The 19354-nt window shown below is 40.8% G+C and overlaps 12 protein-coding genes across 12 annotated transcripts; 8 read left to right on the plus strand and 4 right to left on the minus strand.

Moving 5' to 3' along the window:
* Positions 1–366: 366 nt before the first annotated feature.
* MRX6 (Mrx6p) lies at positions 367–1857 on the plus strand (the record flags this gene model as incomplete). The annotated part of the gene is made up of 1 exon (XM_037289551.1): positions 367–1857. The coding sequence occupies one exon, from the start codon at positions 367–369 to the stop codon at positions 1855–1857; it is 1491 nt and encodes a 496-aa protein (XP_037145446.1).
* Positions 1858–2006: 149 nt separating this feature from the next.
* On the minus strand, positions 2007–3602 carry RIM21 (Rim21p; the record flags this gene model as incomplete). Its single annotated transcript, XM_037289552.1, has 1 exon — positions 2007–3602. One exon carries the CDS (start codon positions 3600–3602, stop codon positions 2007–2009), a length of 1596 nt encoding a protein of 531 aa, XP_037145447.1.
* Positions 3603–3919: 317 nt separating this feature from the next.
* On the plus strand, positions 3920–5887 carry MSB3 (Rab GTPase-activating protein MSB3; the record flags this gene model as incomplete). Its single annotated transcript, XM_037289553.1, has 1 exon — positions 3920–5887. The coding sequence occupies one exon, from the start codon at positions 3920–3922 to the stop codon at positions 5885–5887; it is 1968 nt and encodes a 655-aa protein (XP_037145448.1).
* Positions 5888–5997: 110 nt separating this feature from the next.
* MDY2 (Mdy2p) lies at positions 5998–6624 on the minus strand (the record flags this gene model as incomplete). The annotated part of the gene is made up of 1 exon (XM_037289554.1): positions 5998–6624. The coding sequence occupies one exon, from the start codon at positions 6622–6624 to the stop codon at positions 5998–6000; it is 627 nt and encodes a 208-aa protein (XP_037145449.1).
* A 58-nt stretch (positions 6625–6682) lies between these two features.
* Positions 6683–7531, plus strand: SHR5 (Shr5p; the record flags this gene model as incomplete). Its single annotated transcript, XM_037289555.1, has 1 exon — positions 6683–7531. The coding sequence occupies one exon, from the start codon at positions 6683–6685 to the stop codon at positions 7529–7531; it is 849 nt and encodes a 282-aa protein (XP_037145450.1).
* Positions 7532–7737: 206 nt separating this feature from the next.
* PUS4 (pseudouridine synthase PUS4) lies at positions 7738–8964 on the plus strand (the record flags this gene model as incomplete). Its single annotated transcript, XM_037289556.1, has 1 exon — positions 7738–8964. One exon carries the CDS (start codon positions 7738–7740, stop codon positions 8962–8964), a length of 1227 nt encoding a protein of 408 aa, XP_037145451.1.
* Positions 8965–8967: 3 nt separating this feature from the next.
* MID1 (Mid1p) lies at positions 8968–10707 on the minus strand (the record flags this gene model as incomplete). Its single annotated transcript, XM_037289557.1, has 1 exon — positions 8968–10707. The coding sequence occupies one exon, from the start codon at positions 10705–10707 to the stop codon at positions 8968–8970; it is 1740 nt and encodes a 579-aa protein (XP_037145452.1).
* A 199-nt stretch (positions 10708–10906) lies between these two features.
* Positions 10907–11914, plus strand: RFC3 (replication factor C subunit 3; the record flags this gene model as incomplete). The annotated part of the gene is made up of 1 exon (XM_037289558.1): positions 10907–11914. The coding sequence occupies one exon, from the start codon at positions 10907–10909 to the stop codon at positions 11912–11914; it is 1008 nt and encodes a 335-aa protein (XP_037145453.1).
* Positions 11915–12316: 402 nt separating this feature from the next.
* On the plus strand, positions 12317–13198 carry PCL1 (Pcl1p; the record flags this gene model as incomplete). Its single annotated transcript, XM_037289559.1, has 1 exon — positions 12317–13198. The coding sequence occupies one exon, from the start codon at positions 12317–12319 to the stop codon at positions 13196–13198; it is 882 nt and encodes a 293-aa protein (XP_037145454.1).
* Positions 13199–13897: 699 nt separating this feature from the next.
* HG535_0F02400 (uncharacterized protein) lies at positions 13898–14470 on the minus strand (the record flags this gene model as incomplete). The annotated part of the gene is made up of 1 exon (XM_037289560.1): positions 13898–14470. One exon carries the CDS (start codon positions 14468–14470, stop codon positions 13898–13900), a length of 573 nt encoding a protein of 190 aa, XP_037145455.1.
* Positions 14471–15030: 560 nt separating this feature from the next.
* CAF40 (CCR4-NOT core subunit CAF40) lies at positions 15031–16125 on the plus strand (the record flags this gene model as incomplete). The annotated part of the gene is made up of 1 exon (XM_037289561.1): positions 15031–16125. The coding sequence occupies one exon, from the start codon at positions 15031–15033 to the stop codon at positions 16123–16125; it is 1095 nt and encodes a 364-aa protein (XP_037145456.1).
* Positions 16126–16444: 319 nt separating this feature from the next.
* SEC21 (coatomer subunit gamma) lies at positions 16445–19255 on the plus strand (the record flags this gene model as incomplete). Its single annotated transcript, XM_037289562.1, has 1 exon — positions 16445–19255. One exon carries the CDS (start codon positions 16445–16447, stop codon positions 19253–19255), a length of 2811 nt encoding a protein of 936 aa, XP_037145457.1.
* Positions 19256–19354: the final 99 nt, after the last annotated feature.

Raw genomic sequence — 19354 nt, forward strand, 5'->3', positions numbered from 1 at the left:
GCGATATATTGAAGCTTATAATACAGAATAACTACAAATGGAGGAGAGAAGGAGCTTTGGCTGCTTGTTTCTCTCTATCATTCCATTGCCTTCCTATTGATCACCCTTTCCTAGACTAGTGCTTCAGCGCTTTGCAGGAACGTTCTTGCCTAAGTGCTTTTGTAACACAATCGTAGTTTGCCGCTCACGAGCAAAAATGGTAGATCAAGATGATAAGCCAGGCGTCATTGAACAGTGCCTAAAAGATACAAAGCGGAGATATTGCTTGACTATTCATTTAGGCAGGTTTTCTGAGAGAGTGACTCTCACCCTCATAGAAACTAGAAGACAGCAGTTTTGAGTACTATACCAGCATTGGACGGAAACATGTTACGCCAAGCTTACATTTGGAACAAAGCTTTACATGCTAGCAAACAAGGACCACAAGGCTCTCAAAAGGTTTCAGTTAAGCGCCTTTATTCAAATGGCAAAAGGAGCAAAAAGGGCAATAATCTCAGTAGCGACCTTAAGGAGCAGGAGGATTTAAAGAATCGGGTGAATGATGAAACGCAGAAGAGCGTTACAGGTAAAGCATACGAACGAGTTGAAGCTTCGGAAAAAGGTGATAACGGAACAGTTCAAGTCAGCTCAATAAGAAAGAGTATATTAGTTCCGAAAGTGCCATCAACCGATTATATTCCCACGCGCGATGTCCAAACGGAAGGCCTATATGCCGGTTATAGGCCCTTGTTCCTGGGAAACTCACCTGTCCGTGCGGATAGAAGATATAATGCACTTGATAACTTCTTCAGTTCATTCGCAAACTTGAAAGTAGCAGAAGATACCAAAGGCTCCGGAGCTGTGAGCGTAAGCGAAACAATCGAAGATCTCAAGAGGAACAATACTGACGATAACTTGCAAAACAGTAGTGGTAGGAATCGTAAGCCAATCATACCATGGGATGCATCAATAAGCGGAATGGTTTATGATGACCAGGCATTCAAAGATGTTCCTAAAAATGTTATGTCTCGATTGAAACCGTTCAAAATAGTAAGAGTTGAGAGGAACAGTGATAAGAAGAGACAGGAAAAATATACAGACCTGATCAAGATGAAAGTCCACAACTCAGCGATGAATGATGATTCAGAAATAGTGAATATTTCACGTGTCGCCCATGTGGGCCAGCGCAACCACATCTGGGATAACGATCGTAGTGACTCAAAAAATCAGGCTGCAATGAATGCTAGGAAAAATTACCAGCGTGAGTCAAGTGATTACGCGTATAAGCATAAGTTCATCAAGAGTGATCAGAGGACTTTTAAGACGGATGTGGAAAAGATAAATCGATTATTAGCAAAAGAGTTTTATAAGCAAACAGGTCTCACGATAAAATCTGAATTATTAAAAAATCAACTTCCTCTATACATTTATGTTGACAAATCTATATCTGCTAAAATACTGTTTCGAAGGTTCTTAAAAAAGAGAATTATTGAGGACATCGAACCCGTACTTGCGACACTTTTGTCTTCCTATGACACGAGAGATCAAGCCGAAAGATTTCAGCAGAAAATTAATTTGAGAATTAACAATATTATTCGCAGTTTATCAGAACATTTACCTTCGGTCTATTTTACGAGCAAGTCAGTCGATTGCATTTTACACTCAAGTCCAATTTCTGGCTTTAAAAGGATCAACTGGTTGAAACCACATAAGAGGCGTTGTATTTTTTGGGGGAAGAATATTGAAATGGACTATTTTTTTCATCTGAATCACGAATACAATGTCTCAAGGGGAGGCGTTAAATACATGAGGTATCCCGTAAACTTGCATTGGAAGAACTTCGACGGCGCATTTTCTGAATGGGACTACTTTGCATGATTACAAGTTTCCTGAAGATCAGCTTTTTCTCTCTCTCTATACCCCGTGTAATATTCACCCAATGTGATATTCTGTGATTCGCAGCTTATTCCGCAACTATAGTTGCCCTCTTCTATAACTTCGTTAATGCTATAACTTGAGGTTTACGCCTAGGCATCATGGGAATGATATCTTTGTTCATTAGCTTCTTTTTGCTCTTCTTCTTCTTCTATATCGCCATCGGGTTCGAATATCACATCTTTGGTAGAGTAAATATAAACTTCGTTAGGTCTGTCTAAGCCTACTCGTTTCCTAACCATCTTTTCTCGTTTTGTTGAATCATCCGTGCTTTTAGAACTCAAACTTAAAGTACCCCAGCTTTTCGAAACCACCTGGTCCGCATAGTAGAGTAGTCTGTCGCAAACAACCGTTATCTTTTGCTGCGTTACCTCTTTGAAACTCTGTTGTTGTTTGAATTTAACCTGATTTATACTTTCACCGTCAACCTGACCCCCAATATAGTTTGCCTCATCGTTTTGAAATGTTATTTCACCCTCTGTATCTATAAAATTGGTGCAGGAGGAACTTCTAGCCTCACAAAGAGAGGAAATTTGTTTTCTCTCTTCCAAGTTTCCAGATTTTGCGTGCGTCAAAGCTTTTTGTACCCGCAGTGCATACTTTGCGATATGATAGTCACTTTGCTCATCCTCATATATTGGTCTACCTAATATGCTTTGTGCCTGTTCCCTCCTTTCACTCACACCTAATCTGTCTAGCCACTCCCATACTATTGAAGTAGACCCAACGTAACAAGTGGTATTGAAAAGCTCGCCAACACCAGAGAGCCACACGTTTGAAACATCTGCAAGGAAAAGTGCTGGTTGCAAAAGCACAACAAGTACAGTTAATGTGGTTAAAATGGCCATTTGACTAGTGGCAAAACAAAATCTCCTCTTCAGGATTCCATAAGATATTATAGTACTAGCATACGATGCGGCAATTGCAATTCTGAATAAATAGACAAATGGCGCTAACAGCTCCGCATGGGGATCGTCACGGTTAATCACATCCGAGAATTGTGGTATGGCCCACAGAACGTTTGCTACAATGACCAAGGAAGCACCGAGGAGGAAAACCAACCTTTTCTCCAGGTTGCGTGAAAACAACCTTATCGCAATCATGACTTGACACAATTGCAAAAGAAAAATTGAAATCAAATCTAAAATCGAAAAGCTTAGATCAGATGAGAACAAAAGCATAATACGGTACGTCGTAGCAACTCCATAGTCATCGTGTAGCCGGCACAGCTCCTTTAAAGCTCTTGTCACAAAAATAATGATCTTTATCGAACTAATAACAGCTCCAACTTTTAATAAGATTGAGGTATATTTCGAGTGCTTGCTCTTTATATTAATAAATATCAACAACGTCAGAAAGACAGTTATGACAAAGTTGGCAGTAAGAGAAAGCAGTACGGGGTATATGCCGTAAGAAAAGGAGCCAGTCAAAATGTCGTCCGCTTCAATATAAGCTTGCCAATCCTCTTTCACAATATCCAAATATGGGTACGAGAAATCAGTCATTCTCGCCGCATTGTAAACAGGTAGTTGGCCATCACAGTAGCTTTGAAACTTTATATTGTCTGCCAGATATGCAATATTCGGCAGCAAGCTCCCAATTATTATACCATTTCCCAGTTCCTGTGGCTGGCAACTCGCATAGTTACGATCCCCAGGATCTAGTTTCCATGAGAGGTCCCTGATCATAGCTTGTCCAACATTGACAATACTGCCTTGGAATGTAAATCAGATGAAATGCAATAGTGATGACGCAACCACAAAGATATCCAGGTTGTGAGATCTTGCATCATCTATTCACTCAAAGAATGTTGCGAAAACATACCATTTATCATTATTGGTCCTTCCACATACTGATCTTTTTTTGCTTTGCCCGTTGGGAGCGACACTGTAACTTTTCATGCGTAAGGGTAGAAACCATGCAAATGCTGAAGACCTGACATTGAAAAGTGACTGTGATTGGCACCACTGCTCTGTCTTGCTATTTTCTATTGGTGTGGATTGGTATGTCTGTAGATATACTGAGAACCACAGAGGGAATTGAGCAACATAAGCCATTAATGAATGAGGGAATAGGTGTAGCTGCGGAGCAGACCGAGAGCACAAAAGTTGCAAGAAATTCTGGACCTAGAAAGTCCCCGTCAGCTCCTAATTTTCATGAAAAAACGTATGCTGGTCATAGTATGAGTGAACCTACCCTTCTGAGGAACTGTAACGGTGACAATCTCCTCAATTTGGGTGACAATCTATCCTTTAATGACAGAGATGCAAATTTAAGTGTGATTAACTTGTACGATGATGAAGTGATATCACGCCAGATGGATGATTTCGAGGACAATAACGACGAGGATAGTCAACAGAATGTGGACAGCGATGAGGGGAATACTCCAACAATGTCAATGTTGCAAAACAATTGCAATGGGAGCGAAACTGAGCATCTCGACAGGTACGGATTCAAGAAACAGAACAACTTTATTACCGTGGAAGAATATAATAAATGGTGGAAGGACTATTCACAGTACTGCATAAGACGTAAGCATAAATGGAAATTGTTACTGGCGAAAAGTGGATTACCGATGGATAATGATTCACCCAATCGGTTCCCATCTAGAAGCGAGAAATTGAAAAGATATGTAAGGAAAGGTATACCTGCGGAATGGAGAGGTAATGCATGGTGGTATTTTGCACGCGGACAGGAAAAGCTGACTAAAAATAAAGGTCTTTACGATAAATTGTTACAAAAAATGGACGATTTGTTGAAGAAGAAGAAGAAGAAGAAACCGATGCAGGATTTGGATATCATTGAAAGGGATTTGAACAGAACTTTCCCGGATAATATTCATTTTCAGAGAGAGACATTTCAGTTGGATGAACCTCCGATGATTAAATCATTACGCCGCGTTTTGGTTGCGTTCTCTTTGTATAATCCAAAAATTGGGTATTGTCAGTCAATGAACTTTTTGGCGGGCCTGTTACTACTTTTTATGGATGAAGAGAAAGCTTTTTGGATGCTTGTCATCATCACGTCGAGATACTTGCCAGGCGTGCATAATGTAAATTTGGAAGGTGTTAACGTTGATCAAGGGGTATTAATGTTGTGTGTCAAAGAATATTTACCTGAAATCTGGCCATTCATAGCCCCATTGCATAAAAGGAGCCCCATTAATCTTGGAAATTCGAAATACAACTTCGGCAAAAATGAATTTCTTTATAGATTGCCTCCAATCACTCTTTGCACAGCCAGCTGGTTTATGAGCTGTTTTGTAGGTGTATTGCCTATTGAGACAACCTTGAGAGTGTGGGACTGCTTGTTTTACGAAGAATCGCATTTTCTATTCAAAGCTTCACTGGCAATTTTGAAATTGAGCGAACAGACTTTATTGAAAAATAGGCCGCAAAGGGTGTTGCGTCATTATTCTTTATCAAATGGGAATTATCATTCTAAGGATTTACGGATAAATCAAGATGAAAGCGAAATGGAAGTCTTCCAGGTAATTCAATCCTTCCCAAAACATTTAATTAACCCTAATGATATTTTTGATAAGGTAATTTTCAAGAAGAGGGTCGCACTGAATAGATTAGACCAAGATGAGATAGATCGTTGCAGAAAATATGTAACAACACAGCGGCAAAGGTATAAGAATTACAATGAGATTGTCGGTAGCAATCTTCACCATGACGATGATGAAATTAATGATAGTAACGCACAGAAAAATGATCTTTTATCCAATGGACCCCAAGACTATGGCAGTATTAATAACGAAAATAATGAAGAGCAAATCTCAGGTGCAGCGTCGGATATGAAAGTGAATAGCAATAACAGAATCGGGAACGATCTTGTCAACAATGCTCTGTCATCTGAGGTCTACGGTTTTAAGAAAAGTCTGAGTGGAGTGCATTGGAATAATAGCATAAAAGAGAAAGTGAGGCAAATGAGAAAGAAAAGAGGTAAGGATGATGATGTTTTACTGTAGCGTTTTTAAGAACTATACTTACATAAATACCTATGCATAGCCACCTGCCCAGCATTGGGGCACAAATGAAGTTATCATAAAAAATTTCGGTTAAAGTTGGAATGAACTACTTACTTGGCTAACTCGTATCCCCTTTTCAGACGATCCATAGCTTGAGCAACGGCTTCCTCACTATTTAAACTAGACTTAAGCGCAGACTGAATATCATTCCAGGGAATTTCGGCGTCAATGTCTATCGGTTCAGTTGTTGCTACCTTTTCTCCTAGGGATGATGAAGAAACAGAGCTAGGGCTGCCCTCGTCGACAATAGGTTTGGAGATCATGACGACAATATTAGTTCCACCGCTTGCTACGTCAGAGACTAATTCACTGTCATGAAGAACTTTGCCTTTCACAAGTAGCTTAAATTGTTGTATTTGTTGGGCCTTACCTTCTTTGACTAAGTATTCTTTAACTTGATAAACTGTATCATTGCCGGCAAATTGCTGATCAATTGAGAACTTTGGGGCTCTAATACTCTTCAAATTCAATGCAATGGCTGGGCCACCGGACGCATCATTATTTCTTGAACTGTTTCTGGACTTTTTGAAGTCATATCTGTATTTTAAAGCTGGTAATGCAACACCGAGTTTTGTGACATGTTGCAATGGCAACTTGTAATCGGCAGTTAATACAGGCTCTGAAATACTGACCAATGTCAGGAATTTAGATACAAATTCATATTCGGGGGAAGACATGATGCCTTTCCAGTTCGTCACTAATTTGTATTTCGTTAGTTTTTAGCCTGACGATGAAATGCGATACTATTTTTCTTTACCATTTTTTGCCCAAATTGTGCAATGCCCACATCATAAACAAGCCTTGACAATAAGAGGCAGCAAAGGCGCAACTCATCCTATAAGAACTCGAAATATGGAGCCTGGTATCCTGCGAGAGCACTCTCCGAGTGCTGTGAATAGTGACACTATTTCTAAGCATGGGACAGAGCTCCCTGAAGTGCAAGACTCTAATTATCCACAAAAACCCGTCTTCTTCAATTACCACGAATTTTCAGAGACCTACTACATTGATTTGAGTTTACCTTGCAACCAGATTGAGCATTCAGAGGCATATGGCTTATGTATAACTCACTTTCCCAATATTTATGCGCCCATGGGTTCGAAAGTGTTCGAAGACACAAGAATCGTTCGAATCCCAAGACGATATGAAACGACTCTAGAATATCCTGATTTCAGTACCTGCTTACCGGGATTAGAGCCAGCAGCACTAATAAATGAGCAAGAGGGCAGAACCAGATTTGTTCCGCACGGAATTTTTGATAATAGAGAACTATTTGGTTATTCTTCTGTCAGCCCCCTAAGTGATTTCTTTACAGAGACCGAGTTTGAAGAAATCATTACCTCTATCAATGAAAATATGTGCAAAGCCTCAAGGATATACTCTTGGTTCAATTTACTTACTCTGGTGGCCGACATGCTAACCCTGGGGTTGTGGCATTGGCTCTCTGCTAGGTATATTACTCCGGATCCGATGCAAGAGGTAGAAGATCACATTGCGAAGCTAAACGAATTGCCAGCATTTAAAAAGCGTAACATCAAGATACTTTCACCAAGAAGATCAGGGTATTTATCAGTATGTGCATAGATAACAGATTTATCTATTTCAATTGTGATGTTGTATTATTACTAACCATTTTTTTTATATAGCTGGATTTTCAAATTCCAAGGCCTTCGCTTCAGGAATGATACGAATTAACAAAATCAAAAATTTTCGAACTATCCTTTGAACACACACTTACAAACACTCTGTAAATACTCAATTTTCGACGACGCTGGTATAATTAGACAACAATGAATGGTATTTTTGCTATTGATAAGCCAGGAGGAATTACTTCAAATCAATTCATGATGAAGTTGCAACACGCTTTAACAAGTAGTCAGATATTCTCAAAGGAAATTCAGCGTGCTACCGCTGAGAGAATGAGAGAGTATCAGCAACAAACAGGTAAGAAAGCAAGTAAGAGGAAGTTACGAAAGGTTTCCAAAGTGAAGATGGGCCATGGGGGTACTCTCGACCCGTTGGCTTCCGGTGTTTTGGTAATCGGAATTGGCAGCGGTACTAAAAAACTAGCCAATTACTTATCTGGCACTGTGAAGGAGTATGAGGCTGAGGCACTTTTTGGTGTTTCGACTACATCAGGAGATGTCGAAGGTGAAATTCTGTCACGAAACTCCGTGGCACACCTGAATACCGAAGATATCAAGAGCGTGGAAGAGAAATTCAAAGGATGTTTAAAGCAAACACCACCTATCTTTGCTGCACTCAAGATGAATGGCAAGCCATTGTATGAATATGCTAGGGAGGGGAAACCTTTACCGCGTGCCATTGAACCAAGACAAGTGACTATTTACGATTTGAAATTGTTTCCTGACACCTTATCAAAAAATCATAAATATCCAATATTAAGGCCGGAATCTGGAGAAGTAAAAGATGACATCAAACTTTTGAATTCTGGTCTTCTTGACGATACGCTATATTTCTCAAAGGAATATTGCGAAAGTCGGGGTATGGAGTCAGAAGTAGCTCAAATTGAAAGACCATTACCAATAACTGAACAAGAAACTGGGCAGATCGAAAAATTTGGAAACGAGTACCGCGCACCGTTATTGCATTTTACTGCCAAAGTTTCTTCGGGTACATACATACGATCGCTCATTAGTGACATTGGTAAAGCAGTCAGAAGCTCGTCCTACATGGTAAAACTTACGCGTTCACAGCAGCAGGATTGGTCCTTGAATAGACGAAATGTTTTCAAGCTGGAGGATTTTATTCAAAGGGATGAAAAAGTTTGGAGTAAAGTGTTGGAACTTGTATTAGAGAAGGGAGCTGAAATCGATGTTGTTGACGAGCTGGCAAAAGCTGAAAAAGAGTTTGCAAGTGAAAAACAAAAGACTGAGAAAATTAATCAGGTAAATGATGATCACAATGAATCTAATCTCTCTACGGAAACACTAGCTGTGGAGACGCACCCAAATGAGGCTAATACCAAAAAGAGAACAATCGATGAAATAGAGTAGTTACTACCCCTCATCTTTTTGAGCATTAAATAAACTTATAAAAATGTCTGTATCATTACCAATAAAGTTGCACGTCATGATGTTAGAGTATGGATCAAAGAAATTGTAACTCATGTGAAATAAATCTTTATGCACAAGTGAATCTGGGCAACTAAATTGAAATTCACTTGGGCAATCTCGCACGAGACTATAACACATCTCGACACATGGCAATATCTCGTAATAGTCAGCGCTTGCCCTAAAGGACTCACTCAAGAAATGACTTCTATTCTTGTCTTTGTCCCTTCGTTTGTAAATATCTGATGCTTCAGCGCTACACCTCGGTATTGTCACAGCACACAACCAGTTTTTATATGAGTGTGCGCAATCATCACACGTTCTTAGTGGCGAATACTTAGCATCAAGTTCTATATTACACGGAATATTCTGTAGAGCCTTACTGAAGCCCACATACGATGATTTTGCCAAGTTATCAAATTGTTCAGCCAAGAAAGTTTTGTTGTTAGGTTGCGAGGCTGAATTAGGAACCGAATATGCCACACCGGAGCAAAAATCCAGACCGAATATTAATGAACAATCGTTAGAGTTTCTTGTAGAAAAAGTGCTCTTTGAAAATAAAACACCGCCAACCTGAGATAGATTTCCAGCTCTTCCTATTTTTTTCGTTAGATAGACTGTGTAACTTGATGAGCTGTTTAATCCTGTAATGTAAAACTGTTCCTGATAATGCCATGTGCGATTGGCAGGACTTTTAATAATTTCCAAATCAAGATTGTCCAAAGAAGTTCTATAGTCTCGGTCACCTGTATAATTTTTATTGGCTGAAGTTGCCAAATATGAACCGCTGGTTACTGCACATAGGGAAAGCTTCAAGGAATCTTCAATTTTTGAAGCCTCTTCTTCAGAATACAGATAAATATCATAAAGTGAAGAATCGATTGGAACGCTATTATTTACAGTATCTTCTTTCACACCATTTAAATACGAAAGAATGGAAAGGCCACGATCAGTAGCAACTAACGCCGAATTATGATCAGTATCCAAAATATCTAACGATTGCCTGCTATCCCATTGGTAAACTAAGTCGTTTTCAGAGACAGTCATTTCATAGTGCCAAACATCGTTTAAGGCTTCTGCACCTAATGGCAATATTTCATTCGTTGTCACATTGACAGCTTCAACAACAACATAAAGATAGGGATATGCAGCAACAGATCCGTTACTGATATCCTTTAAGGGACATGTGGCTAATGCTTGCATATAGCCGTTAGTAAAATAGGCGCATTCTCCCATTGATGAATTTGACAAAATAATTTCATCGAAGGAGTACGTAACTCGAAGTAACTTGTCAGTTGTATCAGTGGGTTGATTACAAATGTTGCCACTTAGAAAGATCATGACTTCAAATGTAGAGAGCTTTTTCGGACTGGAAGAAAGAGATTCTACCGAGAAGGTAAATACGTCTCGTTGGCCAGCAGATATGTTTGTAGATATTGGTGTCCATTCATAAATGTGATTAGAGTCGAGTATTCCAGTGCTGTTACTGTTATCACTGTACCGATCTAAGCCGGTAGCGTCACCGTCGTAGTCGTGATACGATATATCTTGATCAAAACCTTTCAGAAATCTCTTTTCTTGCTGGAGTCCAAAGGTAGCACCAAATGCTGCCACAAGACTAAACAGAGCATACAAAGTCAGTATCCAGTGCCAGCGCTGGATTCGCATTGTAACGAACTGCATCATCAGAGTAATGAAGCCTTATGTTCTTTGAAAAGACCATTCTTTTCACGTGTTCACCGGCACTATTGTATTCAAGTCATGAAATTTCATGATCTTCGTCATTTCGATATGAAAGATCAAAAAAGATATAAAACGAAGGGAGAGTTCAACCAGAGTTCGCACTTCAAGAAACGAGTGAAACTGTGCTTCCTTTTAAATAGTGATGTCTGATACATATTACGCTATCAATGATGATAATCTGCCATGGGTAGAAAAGTATAGACCAGAGACGCTAGATGATGTTTACGGGCAATCTACAGTTGTCACGACAATCCGCAAATTCATTGAGGAAGGTAAGTTGCCCCACCTGCTTTTCTATGGTCCTCCCGGTACGGGTAAAACGTCTACTATAGTAGCATTAGCGCGAGAGATATATGGCAAGAACTACTCTAATATGGTATTGGAACTAAACGCATCTGACGATAGAGGTATTGACGTCGTGAGAAATCAGATAAAAGATTTTGCATCGACAAGACAGATTTTTTCGAAAGGGTTCAAATTGATCATTCTTGATGAAGCGGATGCAATGACAAATGCTGCACAAAATGCATTGAGGAGAATCATCGAAAAATACACCAAGAACACAAGGTTCTGCATCTTGGCAAATTATGTACATAAACTAACACCCGCGTTATTGAGTAGATGCACAAGGTTTAGATTTCAGCCTTTACCAAGAGAGGCACTGGATCGCAGAATGAACATGGTATTGATTAATGAACATTTAAAGATAACTTCAGAAGCAAGGGACGCGTTGTTGAAACTATCCAGAGGCGATATGAGACGTGTGCTGAACGTCCTACAGGCCAGTAAGTCTACGCTGGATGACCCCATCAACGAAGAGATAACGGCCGACGTAATATATGAGTGCTGTGGTGCCCCAAGACCTGCCGATATCGAGACAATCCTGGAGTCCATTTTGAAGGATGACTGGACGACGGCGTACTACACGCTGACAAAGCTGTGTAGCACGAAGGGACTGGCCCTAGTCGACCTGCTCGAAGCGATATCTGAGGTTTTGGAACAGTACGAACTACAAAATGAAGAGACTAGAATCGAATTACTGACGAAAATGGCCGATATCGAGTATTCTATTTCCAAAGGTGGAAACGATAAGATACAAAGCAGTGCATTAATAGGTGCCATAAAGACGAGTTTCGAGAATGAAGTATGAGATGCGAAAAACGCCCGCATCCGTGATACAGACGTAAACGTATATAGATTGGGAAATTTAATTGATATAGTAGACGCACGACACAAAATAATCCGCTTGACTGCTTTTTTGTTCAGCGTTTTGGCGCCCGATGCCTAAAACGGTAAACTGAAAAAGTCTAAACGCGATTCGCGAAACGCCAAATTTAGTCTTTCAGCCAAGCAATTGAAAAACTGTAGTGTTTAGAGAACATCAGACTGTAACTGTACTAGAACGCGGAATGTTTTAAACAATGACGACCGGTATGGCTCGGTGAAATTCACATATATATATACCCATGTAGCAGTGGTTCTTGTAGAGTCTTGGTCACATCTTCAGCAGCAGACAGCACCCAACAACAGCAGCCCGGCCAAACCCACAATCATGTCCGAATACCACAAAGCGCTAAAAGTCCTGATGCAGTCTCCGGTCACGGACGACATGATCAAATTTCTCACCAACCAGACTCTCAGAGTCCTGCCCAACGTGCAAACCCCGGCCCAAACCTCCGCCTACCCCAGCCCCCCAAGCTCCCCACCCAAGAAGCACCTCCAGCCGCAGAGATTGCCGTCCCTGATGAGTTTCATCAGCAGGCTCGTCAGACACACAAACGTATACACCTCGACCCTGCTCACCACCGTCTGCTATCTGAACAAGCTGAAGTGCATACTACCGAGGGACGCGACGGGGCTGCCATCAACCATACACCGCATATTCCTGGCCTGCCTCGTGCTCAGTGCCAAGTTCCACAACGACTCCTCCCCACTGAACAGGCACTGGGCGAAGTACACGGACGGCCTGTTCTCGCTGGAAGACCTGAATCTGATGGAAAGACAGCTGATTCAACTGCTGAACTGGGACCTGAGGGTAACAAACGACGATCTGATACTGGACCTGAGATTCCTACTAGAGCCCATAGTCGCGGACATCGAGAAGACCTCCAGACAGAGAAAAAGAATCGAAAAGCAGAAGCTGCTACAACAACAAAGACACAGAATGATCGAAAGTGCTGGCACAGTGAGATCACTGTCAAACAGCAGTAGCACGACCAAACTCTACGACCACCAAAGAAACGTGTCCATATGTTCTGACCTGAGCTCGAGCACACTGGTAGACTACGATTTGAACGCTAACACCACGCCTAAACCGGCCGCCAACACGAAAAAAGCGTGTCGAAATAGCTGGGAGGCTCTGGAACACGAGCTGAATCAGGTTCTCATGCAGCACGACACCTGCAGTGACACCTACAATGCGTGCAACTACTAGCACGGCGCGCTGTTGCGTTAGCACGCCACCTCTGTACCTTGGTACGAGCACCTTAGAACGACACTACGATAGAACCATATACACACTTTAGTTTTTCGCGATACCCTAATGAAATGTAACTTGAAAATTTTTTCCTGTCGCGGCTCTTGCTCGGCAACGGCCCGGGTAAATGCCACGCCCCGGAAAACTATATAAGAAGCAGCAAAAGAGAGAAGTAGGAGGGGGACACATTACAGAGAGCACAACACCGGCAAGTCACCCGCCACGACTCCGCGCCCGCGACCGAACAATAGTTTTATGTATGGCAGCAATTAAGAATAATTGCGCAGGCCCTTGTTCGGGGCCAACGACCACGGCTGCCCACAGCCGTGGTGTGGTGGTGACTTGACCGTGGGAAATGACGAGACAAACGCTGTGCACCAGTCTGATAATTATGGGACCCGTTAAAGTACTCTGTGGTCCCCATGAAGTATCAAGTATACCCAAATTTCTGATCCCTTTTTCTCTTGCAACGTAGGTAACCGGCACGCCACATCGCGAGATGTGGCGCCGGCAATGCTTTCTCCGGGCGCATGCCAGAAAAGAAACGCGCTACCAAGAACCCACACACCCGCACCGCGCACCGCGCCCAGCTCTGCGTCGCCACGGTTTCTCAACGGAGTAACACGTAAACAGCCCTGCCTCGCACAGCCCCCCTGGTTACCGCTGTGGCCGGTCCGCAACCTTCTCTGACCTTCTCTGATGTTCTTGCGCGCGATGCTTTGCGCATTCTTTACGCCACACACCGCAACACACGCACAACCGGGCCGCGCCTCGCATTTGAAACGTGTCGGGGGTATCGGCGCGCGTCTGGCACATTGGAACATCTAGTAGGAAAAACGACATCGGCGTCTCGATTTGACGCTTTGCCGCCACCGTCAACCGGTATTCGCGTTGCTCGGTACACATAAACTTTTTTCTATCAGTTGCCATTTGCATTGCACTGCACTGCCCTGCGCGGTGCAAGCATAACAATAAAAATAAAAATAAAAATAAAAAAATGAGGAAAAAAAAAATAACCCTTTTTGGGATCCCGATGCGATGGTGTTCGTAACTATATAAAGGACACAAATTCACGGGACGTGTTTTTCTGGGCAAACGCCCTCCGTCTCTTCCTTTCGGTATCTTGGTTTTACTTCCAGTGCATCGCCGCTTAATACTGCATATACTACTAGATAGAAAACAAGAAATGTCTGCTACTGCTGAATACGCCCAAACCGAAGCTGAAAACATCAGCAAACAAATCTCGACCGAAGCCGACAAGGCGCACGACCAAGTCAAGGCCGTCGAAGCTGACGTCCAAAAGGAGACCACAAAGGCCACCACCGCCGCTGACAAGAAGGCCGACGACTCAAAGAAGGAGTCGACCAGCTTTCTAAAGAAGCTTTCCAGCAAGATGAAGTCTATTTTCAACTGATTCTGGAGAGCGGGGCGGCGCCGGGGAGACCAGGGCCGTTAGAATGAACCAGCATTCGCACTATACTATTACTTTTTTGTTTGCTTTGTCCTTTTATCTATTCTATCCTTTACTAATTAATAATACGTAATACTTAATTATACTATAATCTACTGCAACTGTCGGATGTGGTGTGTTATCTGCTGTTATCTGCTGTTACCCGGGCTGTGTGCTCCGAGTCGCTGTGTACGGGTCGCCACTTGGGCTCTGGTTATTTCAGCATTCAACAAACTGGAGCGTTCTCGTTTCGGGCCCATGGACAGTTGGCAGTTATACAGGCATATTACGGCTGCGCTAGCTATCTGGAGGCATTTTTAGGCCAACAAGCAAGGAAAACATGTTCAACAGTGCTTACCAGGCTCCCATGCTGCCACAACAAGGTGGTCCGCATGCCATTCCGCAAGGCATCCCGCAGGCCATGCCACAGGGACAGGGTGGTCCGCAAGGCACGTCACAGAGCGGACCGTCTGTTCAGGGCAATATCGCAATGCACGCTCTGGATGATCCAAACGTCTATCACTGGATCTGTCAGCTGACCTACGGTCCCCAAAAGGAACAGGCACTGCTAGAACTGGGTCGTAAGCGCGAACAGTTTGACGATTTGGCTATTATACTTTGGTCGTCGTTCGGTGTAATGACGTCACTAATCAACGAGATCATTTCTGTTTATCCCATGTTGCAGCCTCAACTGTTGTCAAACCAACTTTCCAATAGAGTGTGCAACGCATTGGTTCTCCTGCAATGTGTCGCGTCTCATTCAGAAACAAAGCACCTGTTTCTCCAAGCTCATATTCCATTATTTCTGTTTCCATTTTTAAATACGACCTCACGACAGAGAACTTTTGAATATCTCAGACTGACTTCTTTAGGTGTGATTGGTGCGCTGGTCAAGAACGATTCGCAGGAGGTGATAAATTTCCTGTTGAGAACAGATATCATTCCTTTATGTTTGAGGATTATGCAATCTTCCTCAGAGCTGTCCAAAACTGTCGCAATCTTTATTCTTCAAAAGATTGTACTCGATGACATTGGTCTCCAATACATTTGCGCCACCATGGAGCGCTTCTATGCCGTGACGAATGTTCTCAAAGATATGATCGACCAGTTGACTCTTCATACGCCCCCAGGCAGGTTGCTCAAACATATTATAAGATGTTACCTGAGATTGAGTGATAATTTAGAAGCAAGAGGACTTTTGAAAATTGCCTTACCTCCAAAGCTGAGAGACAATACTTTTACTGAAGTACTGAGAGATGATGTAGGCTCGAAGAGATGCTTAGCTCAACTATTACTAACTTTGAACGAGGATTCTACCACTGCACCAATAAATCCGTCATTACACCGTATTCAAGTCCCTCCAGGTACAAATAATAACAATAATAGTAATAGCAACATTATCAACAACAACGGCACCTCATCAACAGTCATTTAATAGATTCATTTCGCGCTTTCATTGTCATATACATAATATATATATCTGGTATAGAGTTATACGTTGCAGATTACCCGGAACCTCAACCTTGTTTTGTTTGACAATAAGTTGCATCGCATTGTACGAGATTTTTTTTGTATGCCCGTCAAAGTAACTTACGTCCTCGCTCGATCCCTGCACGTAAATAAATAAGTCTGAAAGGACGACGAGAAACGTTATTTGCCTCGTCAAGTCAACTCGATTCAGTCGACATCTGGTTCAATTGACATCTGTCGGACATTGTCGTTGCCACTAAAAGCTTTTGGGGAGGTATTTAAATATGTCCACTCACACCTATAAAAAATTTGAGAGCTCCGAGTCAGGGGATCTTCCTGACAAGATGACAATTTATCAGAGTTGTATGAGTGAATTCAATGAGTCACAAATTAATGCAAAAAAATGTCGTTTATTAATTGCTAGATTATTGAGGCTGTTAGCTAATGGGGAGACTTTCCCAGAGACCGAAGCAACAGCTCTTTTCTTTTCGATTTCAAAATTGTTTCAACATCCAAATGATTCATTAAGACAAGCTGTTTATTTAGCTATTAAAGAGTTAAGTGGCATTTCGGAAGATGTTTTAATGGCAACTTCATCAATTATGAAAGATGTACAAAATGGCTCCGATTTGGTCAAGCCAGATGCAATTCGTTCATTGACTGCGGTTCTGGATGAATCTACTGCGTTTTCTGCTGAAAGATTATTGAAAAGTGCTTTAGTCAATAAACATCCATCGATTTCTTCTGCAGCGCTTTGTACCTCTTATCATCTTTTACCGATTGCAGAAACTACGGTGAAGAGATTTGCAAATGAAACTCAAGAGGCCGTTGTGGATTTGAAACCCTTTCCACATAAAAATATTGTTGGTGATTACTATCCAAACTCAACATTTATTACACAATATCATGCTCTTGGCTTGCTTTATCAATTGAAAAAGAATGATAAAATGGCGTTATTAAAAATGATCAGACAGTTTTCTGATAATAACATGTTAAAAAATCAATTAGCAAAAGTTGAATTGGTTAAATTGGTTAATGAAGTAACAACAAAGGATCCACAATTATTCATTGATTTTCAACCATTATTAAATGATTGGTTATCAAATAAATTTGAGTCTGTTCAATTAGAGACTGCAAAGTTAATCACAAATTTTGCCACTCGTAATTCTCGTTTAATTTCATCAGAGCTCTTTGCTGCAGCTATAACAACCCTACAATCTCTTTTGACAGTTCCGCGTACTTCACCAAAATTTGCTGCTTTGAGAATTTTAAACAGAATTTCAATGGTGTCTCCGGAAAAAATTGTTGTTTGTAATCCAGAATTGGAATCATTGATAAATGACTCCAATAGAAATATTTCGACGTATGCGATTACGACATTACTTAAAACAGGTACAGCAAAAAATATTTCTTCTTTGATTTCGACAATTACTAAATTTATTCATGATGTTTCAGATGACTTTAAAATAATTATTATTGATGCCATCCGTTCTTTGTCATTAAATTTTCCAAATGAATGGAAATCTATCGTTAATTTTTTGATCGATGTTTTGAAAAATGGTGAAGGAGGGTTCAAATTCAAAAACAATGTTGTGGAGGCATTAATCGATATCGTATCATTTGTACCACAAGCAAAAGAGACTGCATTAGAGAATCTCTGTGATTTTATTGAAGACTGTGAATTTAACGAAATATTGGTTAGAATTTTACATTTACTTGGTAAGGAAGGTCCATCAACTTCTACGCCATCGCTTTATGTCAGACATATTTACAATAGAGTTGTACTGGAAAACTCAATTATTAGGTCGGCAGCTGTTATTTCATTATCCAAATTTGCACTGTCAAAAAATGATTCTACTTTGACTGAATCAATTATTAGTCTATTGAAAAGAATCGCAAACGATCAAGATGATGAAGTTAGGGATAGAGCAACCATTTCCTTGAAATTTATCGATTCAGCAAGAAAATCAAATAATCAAGAAGCTCAAGTATTCATTGAATCCAAATATAGTTATGACCTTTCAGCGTTAGAATCAAAATTGGCAACATATATCTCCTCAGACAAGGATTCTTTCAGTACTCCATTTGATGTTAAAGCAATTCGTAGATTTACGGAAGATGAAGCAAAAGCAATGGAATTGAGGAGGAAGCAAGATCAATTTTTGAAGGGTAACTTGGAAAATGGAAGAGAGTCAACTCCAGGTTTCACTGAAGAAAGTGCGATCGCTGATTCTAATGAAAATAGTAATTTCTCTGGTCCTAGCTTGGATGATCATGAGCAAGATTTATTGTCGACTAAATATGTCGATGAACTAATGTCTATTGATCAAATCAAGAAATTTGGATCACTAGTAAATAGTTCTAAAGCAGTTGCTTTGACTGACCCTGAGGCAGAATTTATTGTTCGCGGTGTTAAACACTTATTCAAGGAGAATGTTGTCTTCCAATTTAACATTACTAATACTTTAACGGACACAGCATTAGACAACGTTACATTGACATGTACTCCAGAAAATCCAGATGAGTCTCAACTAGAAGAATTATTCACCATACCCATCGTTAGACTCTTACCTTCAGAAGAAGGTGCTTGTTACGTTGCCTTCTCCAAGTCGGAGGAAATTGTCATGGAAAATTTCTTAAATACTCTGACGTTTACCACAAGAGAACTAAATCAAGAAACAAACGAACCATTTGAAGGCGACGAAGGCTTCCAAGATGAATATGACATTGATTCAATATTTTTAAATGCCGGTGATTATATTAAATCATCCTTTGTTGGTGATTTCTCGTCCACCTTTGACGAATTACCAAACGAAGAAGTAGCTGTTTACAATGTTAAAGAAAATATATCATTGCAAGAAATTGTTGATAGACTGATCGTAAACACGAGCTGTTTGCCGTTAGAGAGTACACAATATGCGTCCAGTGACTCTAACTCACACACTTTGAAATTATTTGGTAAAAGTGCATTGAAGGGATCAAAGATTGCTGTTATTGTGCAATTAATTAAGACATCAAAGGGAATCGCCATGAAAGCTCAAGGAAGGGCGGAAGATGTAACTTTGTGTGCTGACCTGGTCAATGGTTTAATGTGAATGCCAGTTTACGCTATTCGAACATCATTTGTATCACACCTTAAGTACACTCATTATATAAAATACTTGTATATTAACTCATTTAGAGGAATGGACAAA

The sequence above is a fragment of the Zygotorulaspora mrakii genome, chromosome 6, assembly GCF_013402915.1.
Source record: "Zygotorulaspora mrakii chromosome 6, complete sequence".
In the NCBI taxonomy this organism is placed as follows: domain Eukaryota; kingdom Fungi; phylum Ascomycota; class Saccharomycetes; order Saccharomycetales; family Saccharomycetaceae; genus Zygotorulaspora; species Zygotorulaspora mrakii.